This window comes from Ornithorhynchus anatinus, chromosome 7, assembly GCF_004115215.2.
Source record: "Ornithorhynchus anatinus isolate Pmale09 chromosome 7, mOrnAna1.pri.v4, whole genome shotgun sequence".
NCBI lineage: Eukaryota > Metazoa > Chordata > Mammalia > Monotremata > Ornithorhynchidae > Ornithorhynchus > Ornithorhynchus anatinus.
The window spans coordinates 71,444,704-71,465,793 of record NC_041734.1 but is presented as its reverse complement, the minus strand read 5'-3'; the positions used below and the strand labels follow the sequence as shown (position 1 = coordinate 71,465,793).

Sequence of the window (21,090 nt, the reverse complement as noted above, 5' to 3'; positions counted from 1 at the left end):
TCCCTGACTCAGCCTCTGTCCAAAGTCCCGGATCACGTCTCATGCTGAGAGGCTATGGAAAGAGGTGTGAGCCTGGCAGCACCTCTCACATCCCAACATCCCCAGCTGGGAGTCGCTCCACATCTGGAAAGCCCAGCTGGGTCCTCCTCTTGGACCCTTCCTGGGGAGGTGGGGGGCAGAGGGTGGCACGAGGCATTGGGTGAAGGGGAGGCAGCTGGTTAAGCTGCAGAGGAGACTGCCTGAATGAGCCAGTGTTCCCAGCCGGGGGCTGGATCCAGGCAAGGAGCAGACACTGCAGGAGGGAGACAGATTTCTAGGGGAAAATGGATTCAGAGCCAGCGGCTTTGTTGGCAAAACTAAGTGGCTGCTTTGGTTCTTTTCCTAAGATGCTCATCAATCAATTAATCAATCTCCACACTTTTCTGTCATTTCAGAGTCAACAGTGATGGACAGGGACATAGACCCTTCCCACGTGGGCCTTAAAGTCTAAATAGGAGGAGAACGAGCATCAAATCCCCATTTTACAAATAAGGGAATTGAGGCCCAGAGAAGTTATGTGACTTGCCCAGTGGCACACTGTGGGCAAGTGGTAGAGCTAGGATTGGAACCCAGGTCCTCTGATTCTCAGGCCCATACTCTTTCCACTAGGTCACGCTGCCTAGTGGGCACTAGTCAGCCCGTCTACTGTCAGGGCAGGTTTCTTAGTATAGAACCCCTTTCCTTTCTCTCTGTCTCTTCTGAGGGTAGAACAAGAGGAAGAAAACCTCTCTGCATCCAGAGTCATTTAACTTCTCTGTGCTTCAGTTATCTCCTCTGTAAAATAGGGATTAAGACTCTGAGCCCATATGGGAGCCGGACTGTGTCCCCGTCCATCACTGATGACTTTGAAATGACAGGAAAGGCTGGGGATTGATTAATTGATTGGTGAATGTCTTAGGAAAAGAACCAGAGCAGCTACTTACTGTTGCCAGGAAAGCCACTGTCTCCAAATCCATTTTCCCCTAGGAATCTGCTTCCCTCTTGCAGTGTTGGCTCCTTGCCTGGATCCAGCCCCCATCCAACCTGACTTGTATCTACCCCCGTGCTTAGAACAGTGCCTGACATGGTAAGCGCTTAAATACCATTCAAAAAAAGGGGGTTTGATGACTAAAGGAAGACCTTCCAAGCTGCAAGGGTGTTCGACTCTCGAAGGAGGAACCCCGAGGCTGAGCCGTCACCTTCTCCCATGGTCAGCCACCTCCCCGAAGGCAGGGGCTGGTTTAGTTAACCCCTCAGTAGTAATAATAACAAAAAATTATAGCATTTGTTAATCGCTTACTATGTGCCACTCATGTACTAAGCGCTGGGGTGGCTTAGTGGAAAGAGCACCGGCATGGGACTCGGAGGAGGTGGGTTCTAATCCCAGCTCTGCCACTGTCTGCTGTGAGACCTTGGGCAAGCCACTTAACTTCTCTGTGCCTCAGTTACCTCATCTAGAAAATAGGGATTAAAACTGTGAGCCTCATGTGGGACAACCTGATTACCTTGTATCTACCCCAGCACTTAGAACAGTGCCTGGCACATAGTAAGCACTCAACAAATACTGTCATTATTATTACTGTATCTACCCCGTGGTTAGAACGGCGCTTGGCACATAGTAAGGGCTTAACAAATACCATTATTATTAATTATTATACAGGTAATTTGTTTTGGACACAGTCTCTGCCCCACGTGGGACTCACAGTCTCAGGTTTTCTGTGGCGGGCTTGCCAGGGGGCTGAGCCCCCCGGGATTCGCCCACCCAAGCTTCTCTTCGGCAGGAGGCAGCCGCAAGCTCCGCCACTTGTCAGCTTTGTGACTTTGAGCAAGTCACTTAACTTCTCTGTGCCTCAGTTACCTCGACTGTAAAATGGGGATTAAGACCGTGAGCCCCACGTGGGACAACCTGATTACCTTGTATCTACCCCAGCGCTTAGAACAGTGCTTGGCGCATAGTAAGCGCTTAACAAATACCAGCGTTATTATTATTCTCCGCGCACGGTTTCCAGGCGCAGGGACCAGCCCGTGAGCAATCAGTGCAGCAGAAAATGCACCCCGGGTTTCTGGGCTAGGAGATCTCCCGGCGGAGGCTCCCCTAGACCCTTTCCTTTGCCATCTCCCCCAAAGCCTCCACCCAGGCTCCCGGACAGGGGAGGGTCGGAGGGAGATCTTTAGGGTCACCGCCTCCGAAAGACACCCTTTAAAAGACCGGGTCCCGCCCCTTGGTCCAGCCTAGCTGCCGATTGGGGCGCGGCCGTCCCGGGGCGGGGCCGGACTGAGGCTCTGCAGAGCGTTGGGAGGAGGGGCTCCAGCCCGGCCCGCCCCCCGCCCCCTTTGTTTCGGCCACCGCGGGGCCGAGATCGGTGGAGAGGCTTCAAGCCCGGGCTGGTGGCCGGCTCAGCTGCTTGTCAGCCCCGGTGCGGAGCCCTCGTGGACGGTGGCGGGAAAGAGGAGGCCAGGCCCGGGAGCATCGCCTGCACCGGCTCGGGCTGTGCAGCCCCGGGCCAGCATGCCACCCTCTCTGGTTGCCGCGGCGGCAGCGGCAGCAGCAAAAGACCCTGCCTCCCCCACCTCCTCCAGCCGCATTTTTGCAACTCTCCAGCCCCGGGCTTCTTAGCCTCGCCCCCTCCCCTTGATCCATGCTAACGCCCCTCGGGACCCGGGAGAGCCATGGCCAGCCAGGGGGACTGCTGTGTCAAGGTGGCCGTGAGGTAAGGTCCTGGGGGGGGGGGGGTGTGGAGGGGGGTGCCTGCTTTGTTCTATAGAACAAACGCGGGGAGGGCATGATGCGGGAGAGGCCGGGGGGAAAGCCGACCCCTTTTTCCCTGTCCTACAATTCTCCCCGCCGTCCCCCTCACCCCTCTCCGCGTGTGATCCCCAAGAGCCGGTGCGATGCGAGAGGCAGGAAGGGGTGTCCAATTCCCCTCCCCTCTAAAGAGGATGCTTTGTTTTGGCAATGCTGCGCCGTTCCCCCATCCCACGCGCCCGCACACGCAAAATGATCAAAAATCTAGCAAACAAGGAAATCCGGTATTTCACACCCAGGCCGGGCTGTTAGTGTGTCTCTGCGTTTCCTCTGCACCTCTCCATGTGCTGGCCTTAAATCGATGGATCCCATCTTCTTCACACACAGTCCCACGCACCCCCCACCCCCCAACACACACACACATACCCCGCTGTGGCCTCTCCTGGTGACCCTTCTCCCCCCCCCCCCCCCCCCCCGGCGTGTCCGTCTGCATACAAAGGTTTCCCCGGATTTTTCTCCCGGATCCCAGGCTGATGTTGCCCTCGTAGTTGTCGCCGGAAGACAACCCGGCTACCCCGAAGCGCTGGACTGGTCTGGGTCCGGGCCGGGGTCCGCAGGACAGGGAGAGAATTGGGGGGAGGGGAGGGAGGAAGGAGAGGCGAAGGTCATTTCTAGAGGAGGGCGTCCCATCCCCCCCGAAGGATGCCCCTAAATGTTTGGGTCGCTTTGTAGGAGAAGAGAGATGCCGAGGGATCCATTTTGTGCCGATGAGATTGGGGTGAAATGCAGATGGATTTGGGGAAGGGGGGAGAAGGGGAGAGGAAATGGCGGGGGTTTGTTTTAGGGAGGGGGGGAGAGCTGGGTGTCTCAGAGCTGGAGACACAGGAAACCGCAGCGAAGTCGAACCGTCCGAGTTCTTTGTGACAGCTTCCCTCTGGGGATGGGGCCGGGTCGTGCTAGGTGTTTGGAAGGGGTCAAAAGCCAGGGGAGGAAGAGGGTGGCCTGGGGGTCGGGGGCTGGGGATTTACAGAGATGGGGAAGGAGGGCTGAAATGGGGAGCGGTTAGAAGATGCTCGGATGGAGCCTGCAGCACAGTGGGGCGGTGGGTGGGGATCGGGTTGGGGCGAGGTGGCTCAGGTTCTGGCCTGGCTCGTGGGGAGAGGGGAGGGAGTCAGACAGTGCGTGGAGGGCTGCAGCATGGTGAGGGGCGGGGCGGGAGGGAAGAACCCCCCTCTCCGACTCTTTCCCGAGATCTCAGGAGGAGGAAGCTAACCTCCGTTGGGCGAGAGCCAGGCCGAAATCTAGAATCGCCCTCCTTTACCCTCGGCCTCTCCCGACTTCTCTTCTCCGGGGCCGGGGGCCACTGGGGATGCCCGCAGTGCCCGGGCTGGGAGAGCAGGCCCAGATGGGATGGGCGGGGCCGGACTGACAGATCTGCACATGTCCAGTGGCTGGGAAGACCTGACCCCCAGGGGCAGGAATGGAGCCGCTCCCTGCCGTCCACCAGGCCGGCGTTGGCATCTCCTCCTGCTTGCCCATCTCCGTGGGTTCGCCCTCTGCCCACCCTGCCTGCCTCGATGGATCGCGCTGCCAGACAAAGAGCCCGAGCGGCGGGTTTCCCCTGCTTCCCCCCCGCCCCCCCCCCACCCCTCTCCCTAGGCGGGGGGCGGGGGCTCGGCTCTGGGGCTGACATTGCATCCGGATCCTGCGGAGGTCGCGGGGCTGGTGGGGGGCAGGGTACCAGGAGGGGCAGAGGGAGGGAACTGTAAATCCGGCATCTGGAGCGCGGGAGGCTGAGACAGAAACCGCCATAAAAGGGAAATGGAGGCCCGGCCCCCTCCCTGAATAGCCCTCGAGAGGAGGGGGCCAGGCGGGGGAGGGGAGAATCCTTCCTGGGGGTTCTTTCTCTGGACACCATTTTACTGCAGAATGTCGCACAAAGGCTCCCTCCTCCCCTCGGCCCTGCGGGGTTGCAGGGCTCGCCGGACAGGCTGACCTCTGACCCTTCTGATTCCCCAGGACTGGCCTCCTGGGCCTGTGGGGACAAGGGTGGGCGAGCGTGGGACTCCCTGGCTGTCAAACAAGGAATCTCCAAGCAAGATGCCCTGCCCTTCGGGGACAATGACAAGGAGGGGATGGGGAGGGTGTCATCTGCCCCATGTCCTCCAAAAAGTAGGATTAGGGCCCTCCCTCCCTTTCAACCTCCCCTCCAAGCCCCTCCTCCCCCCAATCCCCCTCCCCCTACCATTCCATAGAGCTTGGGGAAAGGGGCTGGCCCTCCTCACTGTGTCCATGGGGCAATGCAGTCCGCTGCAGAATCGTTGAAGGTCAGGACCACAGAGAGCTGGGAATGGGTCCCTGCCCGGGGTGAGGGCATCTGAGTGAGCCAACGCCCAGTCCATCCCTCCGATCAGCTGGGCCAGCCTCCAATTTATGCCCGGGCCTGGGAGTCAGAGGACCTCCTGGGCTCTAGTCTCAGTTTCTCCACTTGCCTGCTGTGTGACCTTGGGCAAATCACTTAACTTTTGGGTGCCTCAGTTTCCTCATTGGTAAAATGGAGATTCAGTACCTGTGGTTCCCTCTTCCTTAGACTGTGATCCCCAAATGGGACAGGGACTGTGTCTGACCTGATTAATTTGCATCTATCCCAGTGTTTAGTAAAGTACTTGGCATATAATAGACGTTTAACAAATAGCACAATAATTATTAGGTTCGGGTGGGAAGGAATCACTGGCTCTGGAAAGCAAAGAGTGGCTGGTCCGGGCCAGGATCTGGGCCACACTTCTGCCACCCGAGGATTGGGGTGGGGACAGGTGGCCCCGGGGGCTGGAAAGGTGGAGGTTGTCAGTCAATTAGTTTTACCTTACCCCCTCCCCACCCCCAAGGGAAAATTGATGATGGAAGGGGGAGGAGAGGCACTGTAGAATGGAAGAAATGGCGTGGGGGGGGGGGGGGCGCGGGAGGGGGGGGTTGGGTCATCTTGCCAAGCCCCTTGCTCCAGGCAACCACTCCCTTCACTCAGACCCAACAGATCAGACCCAATTCCTGTCCCACAAGGGGCTCTCAGTCTAAAGGACAGGGAGAACAGGTATTGAATCCTCATTTTACAGATGAGTAAACTACTGAAGAACTGAGAAGTACAGTGCTCTGCATGCAGTAAGCACTCAAAAAATACTATTGATTGAAGTGAAGTGAATCCTGAGTTAGGATTAGAACTCAGGTTTTCTGATTTCCAGGCTTGTGCTTTTTCCTCTAGGCCATGCTGCTTCCCAAGGGACTTGTGCCAAACAACTCCTTCTATCCTTTACAAAACCTGATTTTAATGGCTTTTTTTTTGTCCAACATTGTTCAATCTTTGGGACAAAAGATGTGGGGATGGGAGGGGCAGAGGGAAGGGCACTAGGGGTGAGGAGATTATCTGAATATAAACAGTCTGGTGTGGCAAGGTCAGGGGGGTGAGGGACCTGCTGAGGGGCCTACTCTGCTGTCTTTGTGAGTGGTAATCTCCCCTGTAATGCGATCAGGACCTGTAATCCACAGGACTGAGTGACTGGAGAGCAGGTGTGAAGTGAGAGAAGGTGCTGGGGCGGGCAGTCAGTCAGTCTTATTTATTTAGCATTTACTGTGTGCAGAGCACTGTCCTAAGAGCTTGGGAGAGTACACTATAACAATAAACAGACACATTCCCTGCCCACAGTGAGCTTACAGTCTAGAGGGAGAGACAGACATTAATATAAATAAATAAATTACAGATATGTACATAAGTGTTATGGGGCTGGGAATTTAGGGTTGAATAAAGGGACTAAATCAGGGTGGCGCAGAAGGGAGTGGGAGAAGAGGAAAGGAGAGCTTATCAGGGAAGGCCTCTTGGAGGAGATATGCCTTCCATAAGGCTTTGAAGGTGGGGAAAGTGTCTTGGCCTGGAGGAGTGAGGAGAGGAAATGGAGGAGGTGACTCGCTCAAGAGTCCTGGCTTTCAGGTGCCCCCTAGACTCTGCCTCTCCTACTCCTTTTAATAATATCTGGTATTTGTTAAGTGTTTCTATATGCCAAGCGCTGGGGTAGATACAATCTAACCAGTTTCCACATAGGGGTTATAGTCTAAGTAGGAAGGAGAACAGGTAGTGAGTTCCCATTTTGCAGATGAGGGAACTGAGGCACAAAGGAACAGGCACTGAGGAATAGTTATTGAATTCCCATTTTGCAGATGAGACAACTGAGGCCCAGAGAAGTTAAGTGGCTTTTCCAAGGTCACACAGCAGGTATAATGGAGCTGGGATTAGGACCCAGGACCTCTGACTCCCAGGCTTGTGCTCTTTCCACTAGGCCATGCTGTTTTCCTGTTCCCAGGGGCCCTGCTGGGGTCTGGTAAATTATTCAGTGGAGAAATCATAGGGAGTGTCTTTAATGAGGGTTAGAGTTGACACCTACTGCCAAGAGTACCTCCTAGACCCAGGGCCTCATCTCACAAGGCAGGCTTGGGCCCACTACACTCTCTGTCTACTGATCTGTGGTGCCTTCCAAGGTGGGGGCCACTGGCCCTACCAGGGCCAGGCCGGGAGCGGGATCATCTGCTGGTCTCTCCTTGCAAGGAGGTGGCCGGGGTGGGTGGGTGCAGGGGGAGCAAGGTAACCCCGGTTGGCCAGAGGGAGTGGAGGGTAGCCCCCCTCCCCCACCATCACAAAAAAACAGGCCCAGGGGGCATCTTGGTGAACCCATCAGTCCGTCTCCTGGGGGCTAGGAAATGGATCCCCAGTGATTGGGGAAGGAAGCTGAGTCAGCTAGCGAGTTTATTTCAATGCACTTACCCCCGACCACAGCCCTGCTTATGAGCACAGTCCACCCCTCCAGCCCCTAAACCCCTCTGCCTGCCCAGTCCCACTTATCTCTGCCCACCCAGCTTGGCCTTCCTTCCTAACTGAGGCATCTGGGCTCTCCCCAGCCCCCACTCAGGGATGATGGAGTTGGTGATCACTCTGCTTTCATTTGCTCTGGGAGGTACCTGGGTGGTGGGCCCAGTCTTGAGGGACCCTCATCTGTGTAAGCTATGGGGTCCCCAAGGTGACGAAGGTGGTAGCCACCAGATGTCCTCTTCCTGGGGGGTCCTGACTGGGTCAAGCTGGGACCGAGATGGAAGGAATAATAATAATAATAATGATGGCGTTTATTAAGCGTTTACTATGCGGAGCACTGTTCTAAGCGCTGGGGGGGAATACAAGGTGACCAGGTTGTCCCACGTGGGGCTCACGGTCTTAATCCCCATTTAACAGATGAGGTAACTGAGGCACAGAGAAGTTACGTGACTTGCCCAAAGTCACACACAGCTGACAAGGAAAAGTAAACAGAGGACACAGGAGCTGGGGGTCATTTTGTCCGACTCCTGCTTCTGGACAGCACCACCTCTCAGAAAAGCAGAGCCTGAAGGACAATCAGCTGAAGGCAGAGCCCACTTCAGTCTGATAATCCCTTCTGCTCCCACCCTGGGGGTTTCCAAGCCTAAACTCCATAGGAAACTGGGGCCCAGGAGTGATGAGGGCCAGGTCGGACCTGCAGTAGCTCCAGGAAGTTAAGCAAATGTGTGTGCTCCCTCAGAAGCCAACTTCCGCCCAGGACTCAGTTCCTCCTTAGTGCACTGGGCTATGCTTGGCTCCCAGCCTGAACGATTGTGATTGGCGGCAGAAGTGATGTAGGCCTGAGACACATCTAGTTTGCACCAGTGAGGCATGTTCATGCAATCCCTCCCCATCTCAGTGGCCATTGTGGTCTCTGAGGTAGAAGGTGGAGGCTGGAAACTTGCCTCTCAAGGTGTCCGCCCAGCTCTCTGCCATAAGCGGTCCAGTCCCCAGGGCAGGAAGTGGTCTGTGGGCTCCTGGGTCCTGCCCCCGACTCTCCACAGATGGGCTAAGGCAGCTCCCTTGGGCTGCCCCCACCCTGTTCATCCTCTTCTCCTGGCTCTGCAGACTGCAGCGAGTCAGGGGGAGGTGAGATTTCAGAAGGACTTCCTGCTGCTTGGGGAAAGGCCCTGCCACCCAGTGGAACAAATTAACGATTTGGCTAAGTAAAAGGGGGCACTGAGCACAGTGAGGAAGCAGGTCCATCCATCCCCTGCTTCATAATGTCTATATTCCTCCATCCCTGCAATGCGGCTACTTCTGGGGATTGATCCCAGTCTTCCCTGTGTCATTTTCTCCTCTCTGCCTACCCCCAGGATCGCACCCTGGAGCCAGAGAAAGGGGAATGTGCCACTGCCCCCAACAGGAAAAATTCTCTCCCCACAGCCTCAGCATCCTCTCTGCTCCCCGAGGATGCCCAAGGGGACAGCCAGCTAGCCAGAAAGGGGCTGGGCCCAGGTTCCAGCCCCTGAGGCAGAGTCTAGAGGTCATGCCATCTGGAGAGACTCAGGCAGAGCCCTGCCAGCTCCACCCCTCACCCACCTCCGTAGCCCTAGAGGCACATCTGGGCACTGATTCCCAGTACCAAAATGTTGGACCCTGGGGATTTAACAGCCGAAACTGGGTGCCCTGACTCCCAGACCCCAGCCTGCTCTGTACCCACAGCTGCTGCTGCTGCTGCTGCTGCTGAGGTCTGGGTCTCAGGTGAAGGGAGGCCTGGGTGCTACTCCGGGGGACTGGGGAGCTGCATGGGGAGGGAAGGGGAGATGCTGAAAGGAGAGCCCCATGAACAAAGTTAGAGAAAAGCTTGAAAGGAGGAGATACCCGGAGACTGCTGGAAGGGCCAGGATTAGCAAACAGAATAAAGGACCCTCTGGTAACTCTGGACTCCATGGCTGCCCAGGATTACTGGCCAGACAGAGTTGCTGGCTACGAGCTCTTACTAGTCCAATTGCCAGTGACCTCAATGATGCCAATAATGCCATGAGGGGAGGGTCTAGGAACTTGGGTTTTGAGGTTCAGTTGGCCCTGCTCCAGAGAAGCGTGTGGCGGGGGTTCCAGGCCGGGCTGTCTCCCCGACTCGGTGGCTGTCCCCCAGACCAGTGGCTGTCTCACCTGGTGGCTTTCCCCTGACTCTACATCTCCTGCAGGTGGGGAAGGAGCTGGGTCACTAATGCTTAATTGAAGACAGCAACAGTGTTCCAGGTAGCTGAGTCCACAGCTCAGGTGCTGTCTAAAACTCAGTTGCAACCCTCTCCGGTCCTCGGGTCCAGGCTCCACCCCATTATCGGTGGCCCAGCAGGGCTGGGAGGGGCGAGAAGCTGGGGAGCCCCAGATAGCGCCTCCCGGGGCGGGCACCAGCCCCACAGTGTAGGAATGTGGCGCAACAGGCAGGCAGAAGGGCCAGTCCCCTGGGCCAGAGGCTGCTGCTCCCGGCCAGATGCCACCACTGCTGCCTCTACCAATGCGGTCTGGTCTCCTCCCTCACACAGGGTCTTTCCCAGAGCAGGAAAGGAGCCGTGGTTGGTGGGGGAGGGGGAGCAGAGCCCCCGGGGAGGTCGTGGGAAACTCCCGACAGATGCACCCCTCGGCCTGGGGGGAGGGGAGAGACGGGGCCACAGCTGAGCCCTTTCTTGCCTCTTGATTCCCTGGGAGCTCCCAGATCAGCCCGTGGGTTGGAGCTGGGCTGGGAGTCCCCTGGCTTCTCAGGGGAAAATGCCTTCCGATTTCCCCGAGTTGCTCTCGGGGCAAGCGTCCGGACAGTGGCTCAGCCTCCGCCTCCCAAAGTCCAACTCTGTGTTCGGAGGTCCAAAGGTACTGTTGCTTTGGCCTTTCACTCCTATGAATCCCTTTCAAGCAGTCAATTAATGGATCACGGGTACTTACTGAACACGTACTGTATACCATAGAGAGAAGCAGCATGGCGTAGTGGCTAGAGCACGGATCTGGGAGTCAGAAGGTCATGGGTTCTAATGCCGACTCTGCCACTTGTCTGCTGTGTGGCCTTGGGCGAGTCACTTTACTTGTCTGTGCCTCAGTTACCTCATCTGTAAAACGGGATCAAGAATGGGAGAAAGACGGTGTCCAACCGGATTTGCTTGTATCCACTTCAGCACTATGTACAGTGCCTGCTACATAGTAAGTACTAGCAAATACCACAGTTATTATTATTATTAGAGCACTGTACAAAGCGCTTGAGTCCCTTCTCCTCTGGGATTCACCCCAACACTGGTCCTACTGGTCCAGGCCTCTGCCTGGCAGGGATCTGAGCCTGGTGGGGCAGGGGAGGATGTGAGGGGAGAAGAATGCTAGTCAAAGGACTAAGGAGTGAGAGGGGAAGGTCATGTGCCAGGTCTAACCAGGGGGCGGAGTAAGGAACCCCAGCAGCCCTGCCTTTCAGGAAGAGAGGAACCTAGAGGAGGGGAAGATGTCAGAGTCTTGCTTTTCACAGCACCCTTCCCCCACCAAACTGTGGGAGGGGCCCTGGGGAGAGGAAGAGGCCTCTTAATGTCACCCTGGCTCTTTCCCTCCCCCAGCCCCTCTGAGGTCCCGATTACTGCACTATAAAACATTGACCTTTGCCCTTGGAGGACAAAACCGCCCAGTCAGCTGCTCAGTGTTCATTTCTTTTCCCTCCTTCCTCAGGAGCTGATAGGCTTTTGGTAGTAGAGCTGTCAAAGTATGAGGGCTGGGGCCGGGAAGAAGCTGGGTTCTCAGAATGGGGAGCCCTGGCACTCTGAAAGATTGTGAGATTGCTCACCCCTCAGGTCTGTTCTAGATTTAAAGACCCAAGGCTGTGATTTTCCCAGGGGACCAGGACTTGACTCCCTGAGGGAGAAAGATCTGGTTTTCGACTAGAACCTGTCCCTGTGTTCCTGCTCTGCCCCATTCCTTGGGGGTCAGAGAACCCCAGAGATCAGGTGGATGAGAGACCTGTTGGGTAGACTAAATCCAAAGATCTGTGCAGGAAAAATTATCTGAAAGGTGAAGAGTGCTCCCCACAGCTTTATTGATAATAATAATAATAACTGTGGCATTTGTTAAGCTCTTACTATGTGCCAGGCACTGTACTAAGCGCTGGGGTGGATACAAGCAAATTGTACTGGACGCAGTCCTTGTCTCGCATAAGGTTCAGAGTCTTAATCCCCATTTTACAGATGAGGGACCTGAGGCATGGAGAAGTGAAGTGACTTGCCCGAGGCCACACAGCAGACAAGTGGCAGAGGCAAGAATAGAACCCATGACCTTCCGACTCCCAAGTGTCCATACTCTACCTACTATGCCCTGCTGCCTTCCTAAACCTCTCCGCCTGGTGTCCAAAGGCCCCAGAGTTGGGCAGGGCAGGGAGACAGGAGAGGCTCTGGGGATCATGTTCTGCCTGGTAACGGCCCAGGTCCAATCTCCACCCCTCCTCGGGCTCCTCGCCCCCCAGGCCAGGTCTGTGCGGAGGACAGCCGTTCAGGAAACACTCAGGACGATGGGCATTGTTGATCTTGGAAAACCCAGCAGAGACCGGAAACCCTCCGAGACGGGATCTGAGAAAGGCAGTGACTCTCTGCCAGGACTTTCCCGCTCTGGGGCCTGGTCAGCACTTCACTACCCAGAGGGAGTATGGCAGGGGTCGTGCCAGGTGGCCTCACATGCCCATCAGCCAAAACTGCCAGAAACTACTGATTAGCTTGTATCTTACCCAGTGCTTAGAACAGTGCTTGACACATAGCAAGCGCTTAGCAAACACCATCATTAACATTATTATTATTACGTCTCCCACAAAGGCCATTGGGCTTGGGGAGCTAGAAATAGTGGGGCCTAGTGGAAAGAGCATAGGCCTGGGAGTCAGAGGACCTGGGTTCTAATCACAGCTCCACCACTTGTCTGCACTGTGTGACCTTGAGCAGGTCAATTAACTTTTCTGAGCCTCAGTTCCCAAATCTGCAAAATGGGAATTCAATTCCTGTTCTCCCTCCTATTTAGACTGAGTGCCCCATGTGGGACCTGATTATCTTGCCTCTGCCCCAGTGCTTAGTACAATGCTTTGCATATAGTAGCTGTTTAATGAATATTATAATAATCATAATTATCATGATCATAATTATTGTTATCATTTGTGGGGCTTGGTGCTCGCTGGCCCTCAGTTTTCCCCTCCAGAAAATGGGGAAACTGTAGGTTTACTGTCCCCCAGGCCTCGACTACTGCTCCACCGAATGGGGAAGCCTGACACTGTCCTGTCCAGAGCTCTCCTCTTGGCTCCCCTCACCTGCTGAGATCCAGGAAAGAGCAGGGGCTGTTGCCCCATTGGCTACCTTGGGGGAGTAGGTCCAGAGAGGCCAAGTGGCCTCCCCCGTGTCACACAGCATATCAGGAGACCAGCAGGGATCTGAGCAAAGATCTCCGGAGTCCTTTTCCTCAGTCCAAGATCCTCTGTGACATAATTGTGTGAGACTAGTCCCTGGTGGGTCAGGCTGGGCATCAGGACCCCTGGGTCCTTTCATTAGTCCTTCAACGGTCTTAGGACGCAGCAGCCCAGGAACAAGGGCTCCTTGCCTTCCCAGAACCACCTTTTTGGGGAGCCCGCTGAGGAGTCCATCCTGGGAGTCAGAAAGACCCCCAAGCCAAAAGATCATGTCCATCTTTTCCCTTTGCCGGCCCTTTTGCTCCCCTCGCCTACCCCAGGCCCAGCCTCTCTCCCCACTATGAGCTGCATCCAGCAAAAGGAATGGAGCCTGGCTCAAGCTGCCAGAGCCGATTGGCCTGGAGCTGGAGACCAGATCCTGTCCTGTGCTCTGCGCCGATCACCCTCAGGGCCTCTGATTTGATTTCCTCTATCGCCCTCTCTGCCATCCGCCAGGGTAATGAAATGATGGTTGAATCGGGGCCAGAAAACTCAGCTGAGACAAGCGTGCGGCGCTGAACTTAAAGACAGGTCCGTGGGCTCCCGCCCCTTCCAGCAGCTCTCCGATCCTGCCTGTGGAGTTGTGGGGGGGGGCTCCTCCTGTTGCCAGTAGTCCAGGGGGCCTGGACCAGCCTGGACCGAAGCCAGGGGATGGGTCCGGCCTCGTTTCCACTCTGGGGATTTGTGGGCTGCTCCTTTGGGAGTCCAGCCAGAGAAGAACAGCTTGGAGAGAAAGCGGAGTAGGAGGACGGGCTGGGCTCAGGGAAGCAGGCCATCCCCGACCACCATCCACTGCATAGCCTAGAATGGCCTGTCCGGCTCCAGCTTGTCCCGGGCTCTCGGGCGCCAGGGTGGGGGAAGGGACAGTCTATCTCTCCCACTAGGCTGTAAGCTCCTTGAGAGCAGGGATTGTGCCAATCAGTTATGTTGTATGGTACACTTAGTACAGTGCTCTCACTGTGGTCAGAGAGTGTGCCTGCCTGACAGCTCTGTTGTAATAATAATAATGATGATGATGATATTTGTTGAGCACTTTGTGCCAGGCACCGTACTAAGTGCTGCGGTGGATATAAGTAAATCGAGTTGGACACAGTCCCTGTCCCACATGGGGCTCACAGTCTCAATCACCATTTTACAGATGAGGTAACAGGCACAGAGAAGTGAAGTGACTTGCCCAAGATCACACAGCGGATAAGTGGAGGAAGAGGATTAGAACCCATGACCTTTTGACTCCCAGGCCTGTGCTTTATCCACCACGACATGCTGCTTCTCTCATTTGTACTCATACTCTTCCAAGTGCATAGTACAATGGTCTGCATGGTAAATGCCCAATAAGTATGATTGATTGATTGATTGCTCTGCTTACAGTAAGAGTTCAGTAAATACTGTTGATTGATTAGTCCCAGGGGAAGAAAGCACTCTATTTTTGTGATCCCTCACTCCCGCAGGGTTTCCTCATCCCTAGATTTGGTAAGAGGCCAAAACACCCACCCATGGCAGGATCTTTCTCCAGGGTCAGAGTTGGCGATTCTCCCCACTGTCCTTCTGTTCAGACCCCCGGAGGAGTGGGAGGATATTTCCCACCTTGCTGGGTTCCACGGGGGCTCAACAGAGTCCACTCTAGCCTGGAGATCCAGGAGCCAGCCGGTTGACCTTGGGCAGGCCCACACCCTCTTGGGCTTCAGTTTCCCCATCCATCCAAGGCCTGGTAGTAGTTGTAGTATTTATTGAGTGCCTGCTGATGGGAGTGGACTGAATTGGGAGCAAGAGACACATTCCCTGCTCATAATATAATGGAGCTTACAATCTAATGGACCAATCCTCAGGGGAGTGTTTGTAGGAGGATTGTTTTGTATTGTTATTATAATGATTATGATTGTTGTTGTGGTATTTATTAAGTGCTTAGAATATGCCAAGCACTGGACCAGATTCAGTTTATGAGATCAAACACAGTCCCTGGCCCACACAGGGCTCACATCTCTTTTGTCCCCATTTTCTAGATGAGGAAACTAAGGCCTAGAGATGTTAAGTACCTGCCCGCCAGTCATTCCCAGGCCAGAGCCATTTTTTTTGTATGGTATTTGTTAAGTGCTTACTGTGTGCCAGGCACCGTATTAAGCACTGGGGCAGATACAAGCAAATCAGATTGAACTCAGTCCATGTCCCTTATGGGGCTCACAGTTTTAATCCCCAATTTACAAATGAGGTAACTGAGGCATAGTGAAGTTAAGTGACTTGCCCAGGGCCACACAGTAGACAAATGGCAAAGCTGGGATTAGAATTCAGATCCTTCTGACTCCAAGGCCCAAGATTTATCCAATAGGCATGCTGCCTCCCTTTTTACAATGTCCCTAATGAAATGGGGATCATTTATTTGGTCTGGGGATGAAGCACCCTTCAATGGCAGAGCCCATCTCGGGGCCCAGCGAGAGCCATTTCACCCCCAAAGGAGAAGGGGCTGGGTTAGGTTACTGTTTATGGAGAAAGCAGGAAGAGAGTGGGGGATGGGTGTGGGGGTGGGAGACAGGTGGTGGCTGGAAGGTGAGGTTTTGGGACGTGGGCAAGGGCTGCAAGGCTGGGGTGGCTTTTACATTCCCCAGCTGCCTCTCCCAACAGGGTCTGGGCCAGACCCTTCAGAGCTGAACTGCCCAAAATCATTCCAGCCCCTGAACAGGGCAACAAGCTCCCCCTTCCTCTCCCTACCCTTCCCTCTGCCAGGAACCCCGGGAAGCAGAGGGAATCCCAGGAACAGGAAGGGGAAGAAGCCAGTTTCCTGCACACAGGGCAACTAAGCCAAGCTCCTCTGGCCCTGAATCTCTGCCCAATTGGGTCCTTCGGACTTTTCTTCTCTCTAAATGTTGGCTTAGGGTGACTGAGGGAACAAGGGACCTGTTGTGAGGGGCGGGAGGGATGGGGGCTGGACCCTGGCATGAAGAGCTGTGTCACAGACTCTGCCTTGGCTGGGGTGGGAAGTGATCTTAGTCTTTCTCCCTCACCCCTCGGAGAGGGGGGAGGAGAGCTTGGTTACCATGGAAACCTTGCCACGAGAATGGCCGGTTTGGGGGTGGGGTTGGGGACGGAGTGGCGGGAGGCTTCGGAGCACCACTTGGGTGCCTTGTCTCAGTCTCTGAATTTCAGCCAATTTCAGTGCTGTCACCTCCAGGCTCCAGAGACAGGGCACACTGGCCACTGGTGGTCTTGGGGATGCAGTGTGGCCTAGTGAAAGAGCCTGGAGCCAGGAGTCAGGAGACCCAGGTTCTAGTTCCAGTTGTGCTGTTTGCCTGCTTTGTGACCTTGTGCAAGTCACTTAACCTCTCTGCGCCCCCATTTCCTCATCTCTAAAGTAGGAGTAGAATACCTGTTCTTCCTCGTTCTTAGGCTGTGGAGCTCTGGGTGAAACAGTGACAGTCTCATCTTTTTATCTTGAATCTACCCCAGTACTAAACACAGCGTCTGGCACATAGTAAGAGCGTAATAAGTATTTTTATTCTTGACTTCCTTCTGCTCTCTATCAGCACTGGGCTGACCCTGCTGACTAGCTTTGGTGTTGGGCACACAGTGGGAATGATGAAAGGGAGGGAAGGAGAAAGGGAAAAGGAATTAAAATTTACCCCAGGCGAGAAAGAGATGAGTGGGGCGGAGTAGGTAGTGTAGTGCGTCCCTTTTGCCCAGTGTTCCTCTGCCCACCACCCTCTGAATAGGGCACTGATCCGCTGCTCTCTGAATCCACAGAGGGTAAGCTGCAGGGCCAGATCGGGGTAGGGTATGAAAGCAAGTTCTTGTCTACCAGGGGAACTGGACACTAGAACAGGAGAGGAGAAGGGGTGGAGCTTTGTTCTGAAGATCTTTAAAGGCAGGACCACATATCTGGCTTGGAGGCAGAGAGCTAGACTAGGTGACCTCTCAAGATCTCTCCCAGCTTTAGGATCCTCTGTGGCTGTCAACCAGGTTGCCTCCGGGGTCTGATCAAATCAATAAGTGAATCAGGATATTTATTGAACACTACAGAAGGCCGAGCACTGAACTGAGCAAGTAACATTCATTCCCTGGCCTTAAGGAGCTTGTAGTCTAATGGGAGCAACACAGTCCAACAGCAGGAGAGGAGGAAGAACAAGGATACAGTAATAATAATAATAATGTTGGTATTTGTTAAACGCTTACTATGTGCAGAGCACTGTTCTAAGTGCTGGGGTAGATACAGGGTAATCAGGTTGTCCCATGTGAGGCTCACAGTTAATCCCCATTTTACAGATGAGGTAACTGAGGCACAGAGAAGTTAAGTGACTTGCCCACAGTCACACACCTGACAAGTGGCAGAGCCGGGAGTCGAACCCATGACCTCTGACTCCGAAGCCCAGGCTCTTTCCACTGAGCCACGCTGCTTCCCCACTCCCACAGTAAGGAGTGGAATGCACATTTCCAAATGAAACAAGGGAATAAATGACAGAACATAGATACCTATGGTCCAAGCGCGGGTCCCCGTGCTGACTGGTGAGGGGAATTTGAGGAGGGGAGCCCTTTGCTTGGGGAAGGGGTCTGGGTTTCAGGGATGCCAAGTTTGACCTGGCCTGCCGGGCCCAGGACAGGCTGAACCCTCACGACTGCAGAGGGGTGATTGCAAAAAATGGATCTTCACACTTGCCCTTGCCTGTAGTAGGTAGTCCTAGTTGGCTCTGCCACTTGTCAGCTGTGTGCCTGTGGGCAAATCACTTAACTTATCTGTGCCTCAGTTACCTCATCTGTAAAATGGGGATTAACTGTGAGCCTCACGTGGGACAACCTGATTACCCTGTATCTACTCCAGCGCTTAGAACAGTGCTCTGCACATAGTAAGCACTTAAATACCAACATTATTATTATTATTATCCCCCAGACAGACTCTCCCGGACTGGGTATCCCCTTGCCCCACCTGCTCCCACCAGCCTTGCCAGCAGCCCAAGCCAGACTGTGGGGACGCTGGCTGCTTTGACCCTCCTCCTTTTCTCCTTTCCTTCCCCTTTTGTGCCCCTTCTTCTAGCTGGGCCCAAGAGAGGCCAGGAAATACCCTGGCTGACTCCAAGGGCAAGAGGGAGGGTGGGAAGGTGGGAGAGAGAGAAAGGGAGGGAAGGGTCAGGTTCTGGAGCAGGATCTGGACCACTGCACCCTCACCACTCCAGGTCCAGACTGTGTTGAGGGGAAACCAGGGGAACTGCTACCTTTCATTCATTCATTCAATAGTATCTATTGAGCACTTACTATGTGCAGATCACTGTACTAAGTGCTTGGAATGTACAATTCGGCAACAGATGGAGACAATCCCTGCCCATTGATGGGTTAACAGTCTAATCGGGGGAGACAGAGAGACAAAAACAAGACAACCTAATTGCAATAAATAGAATCAAGGGGATGTACACCTCATTAACAAAATAAATAGGGTAATAAAAATATGTACAAATGAGCACAGTATTGAGGGGAGGGGAAAAGAGAGGGGGAGGAGCAGAGGGAAAGGGGGTAAAGGGGGCTTAGCTGAGGGGAGGGGAAGGGGGGCAGAGAGGGAGCAGAGGGAGCTGAGGGAAAAGGGAAAGCTCAGTCTGGGAAGGCCTCTTGGAGGAGGTGAGCTCTCAGTAGGGCTTTGAAGAGGGGAAGAGAGTTAGTTTGGCGAAGGTGAGGAGGGAGGGCATTCCAGGACAGCAGGAGGACGTGGGCCAAGGGTCCACAGCGGGATAGGCGTGAACGGGGGACAGTGAGGAGGTGAGCAGCAGAGGAGTGGAGCGGGCGGGGTGGGCGGTAGAAAGAGAGAAAGGAGGAGAGGTAGGAGGGGGCAAGGTGATGGAGAGACCTGAGACCTGGCTACCAGTCTCCTGTGCTGTGGCCCGGTTCAGCTAGCTTTCTTTCCTTCCCCATCCTCGAGGACATCTCTTCCCATTCTCCCATTCTCTTGCTCCCTCAGCCTCCCGGGCCCCTTCCCAGCATCCCTCACCCACTGTGTTCCCCAGGTCCTTTTTGCGGACCCCCAGTGTACTGAGAATGTGGCCGCTCGCCATCTGGGTCTGATCTTTGCTCTCCACCTGGTTCCGGGCAGGATCCGACCTCAGCTGTCAAAGGAGAAGATCGAGGGCTGCCACATCTGCACGTCGGTCACCCCGGGGGAACCCCAGGTGCTGCTGGGAAAGGACAAGGCCTTCACATATGACTTCGTCTTTGACCTGGATACCTTGCAGGAGCAGATCTACACAGCGTGCGTGGGGAAGCTCATCGAGGGCTGCTTTGAGGGCTACAATGCCACCGTGCTGGCATATGGTCAGGTGGGAGCAGCTCTGGACCCTGGCCATGGGCAGGTCCACCTGGGTTTGTCCCATCACCAAGCAGGGGGACAGGAAGATGGTTAGAGGGGGAGGCAGCAGTGTGGGGTCACCCAACCCCGGTCCGCCCATGAAGAGGTTTGCTCAGACACTGGGTGGATGTCGTGATTTTGGGCAGGTCCCAATCTTTGCTGGGCAGGTGGGCCCCTATCCAGCTGGGGCCTGGGAGGAAACAACCACTTCTGGGCCTTGTATTCATTCAATAGTATTTATTGAGCGCTTACTATGTGCAGAGCACTGTACTAAGCGCTTGGGATGAACAAGTCGGCAACAGATAGAGACAGTCCCTGCCGTTTGACGGGCTTACAGTCTAGTAGAGATTGGGGTAGGAGATGAGCGGGTTTCCCAGAGTCTGGGTTGGAGGCTGGGAGATGGGTTCCTTGAGGATCTGAGGAGGAGACCTGGGGATGGGTTGGGAGGGCCATTTTGGAGGGAGCCCAAGGCTGGATGGGTCTTCGGGAGTTTCTGCCCCTAACCCGAGGGGCCATGAAAACCAGACCTGACCCAGGTCCAGGGGTTGCGAGGAGCCCTGCTTGGTTTTAACTGCATTTTGGAGTCTGGTCAGCAGTGGCCAGGGAGGGGAGGGGGCTTTGGAGGAGGCTGGTCTCTAAGCTCTAGCTGTGACCAGAAGGGCCCCTGTGACCACCTGCACTCTCCCGAGGGCAGACCGGGGCCGGGAAGACCTACACAATGGGCACAGGCTTTGACGTGAGCACGGCAGAGGACGAACATGGCATTATCCCACGTGCCATCGCACACCTCTTTGGGGGCATCGAGGAACGGAAACGCCGGGCTCAGGAGCAGGGTCTGGTCGGGCCCGAATTCAAAGTCAGCGCCCAGTTCCTGGAGGTACTGAGGTTGGGGGATGTCCTGAGGCTTGGAGGGAGGAGGCCGGGGGTACGAGGAGGCTGGGGGTCAGTCCTGGGGTTTGGAGGGAAGGGACTTGGGGAAGAGGAACCTGGTGGATGGTGGCCCCTGCATATCTGTACTGACCTCTGTGTTTTGGAGGGTCTCTTTTCTCACTCTTGCTGCTCTGGGGAACCCAGGCCGGGGAGCTTAAGCCATCAGAGTGAGTGGGCCGGAGGAAGTATGCTAGCCCTTCGATCAGTCTCACAGCCTGGGACCTCCCAGCTGCGGGAGTATCAGGACTGTGGTTGTGGGCAGCAGGGGTGGTGGCAGGTGTGTCTGTGCCAGGCTGGGACCGGGATCTTGGGCCTCACCCTCCCTATCCCATCCCACCCCCACTTTGTCCCACCACCCCCACGCCATCCCTAGCTGTACAATGAGGAAATCCTGGACCTGTTCGACAGTACCCGGGACCCGGACTCCAGACACCGTAAATCCAACATCAAGATCCACGAGGATGCCAGCGGTGGCATCTACACCACAGGTGTCACCTCGCGGCTTATTGGCTCCCAGGAGGAGGTGAGTAGCTGGAGAGTTGCGCCTGGTGCCTGGAAGGGGTATCACACTCCCACCCTTTCCCCTGTGTACCCCCTGCCATGCCTGGTGGCCCCCACCCAGTGCCTCGCTTACTCTCCATTTGTTCCCACAGCTAATCCAGTGTCTGAAGCAGGGGGCCCTGTCCCGCACCACTGCCAGCACCCAGATGAATGTGCAGAGCTCCCGGTCCCACGCCATCTTCACCATCCACCTGTGCCAGATGCGCCTCTGTGCCCGGCCCGACCTGGTCAGGGCGGTG

General features: G+C 55.3%; 1 protein-coding gene across 4 annotated transcripts in view; it reads left to right on the top strand.

The window, feature by feature from the left end:
• Positions 1 to 2,378: 2,378 nt before the first annotated feature.
• Positions 2,379 to 21,090, top strand: part of KIF21B (kinesin family member 21B) — a 50,490-nt gene continuing 31,778 nt past the window's right edge. For all 4 annotated transcript variants that reach the window (XR_003760896.1, XR_003760895.1, XM_029068991.1 and 1 more), the window contains exons 1-5: positions 2,379 to 2,729; positions 19,109 to 19,331; positions 20,055 to 20,237; positions 20,664 to 20,813; positions 20,944 to 21,078. Coding sequence is in view for 2 of the 4 variants with exons in the window: in XM_029068991.1 (XP_028924824.1) it covers positions 2,689 to 2,729; positions 19,109 to 19,331; positions 20,055 to 20,237; positions 20,664 to 20,813; positions 20,944 to 21,078 (732 nt within the window). In the remaining 2 variants the exon portion in view is untranslated. The remainder of the gene's footprint in view (positions 2,730 to 19,108; positions 19,332 to 20,054; positions 20,238 to 20,663; positions 20,814 to 20,943; positions 21,079 to 21,090) is intronic.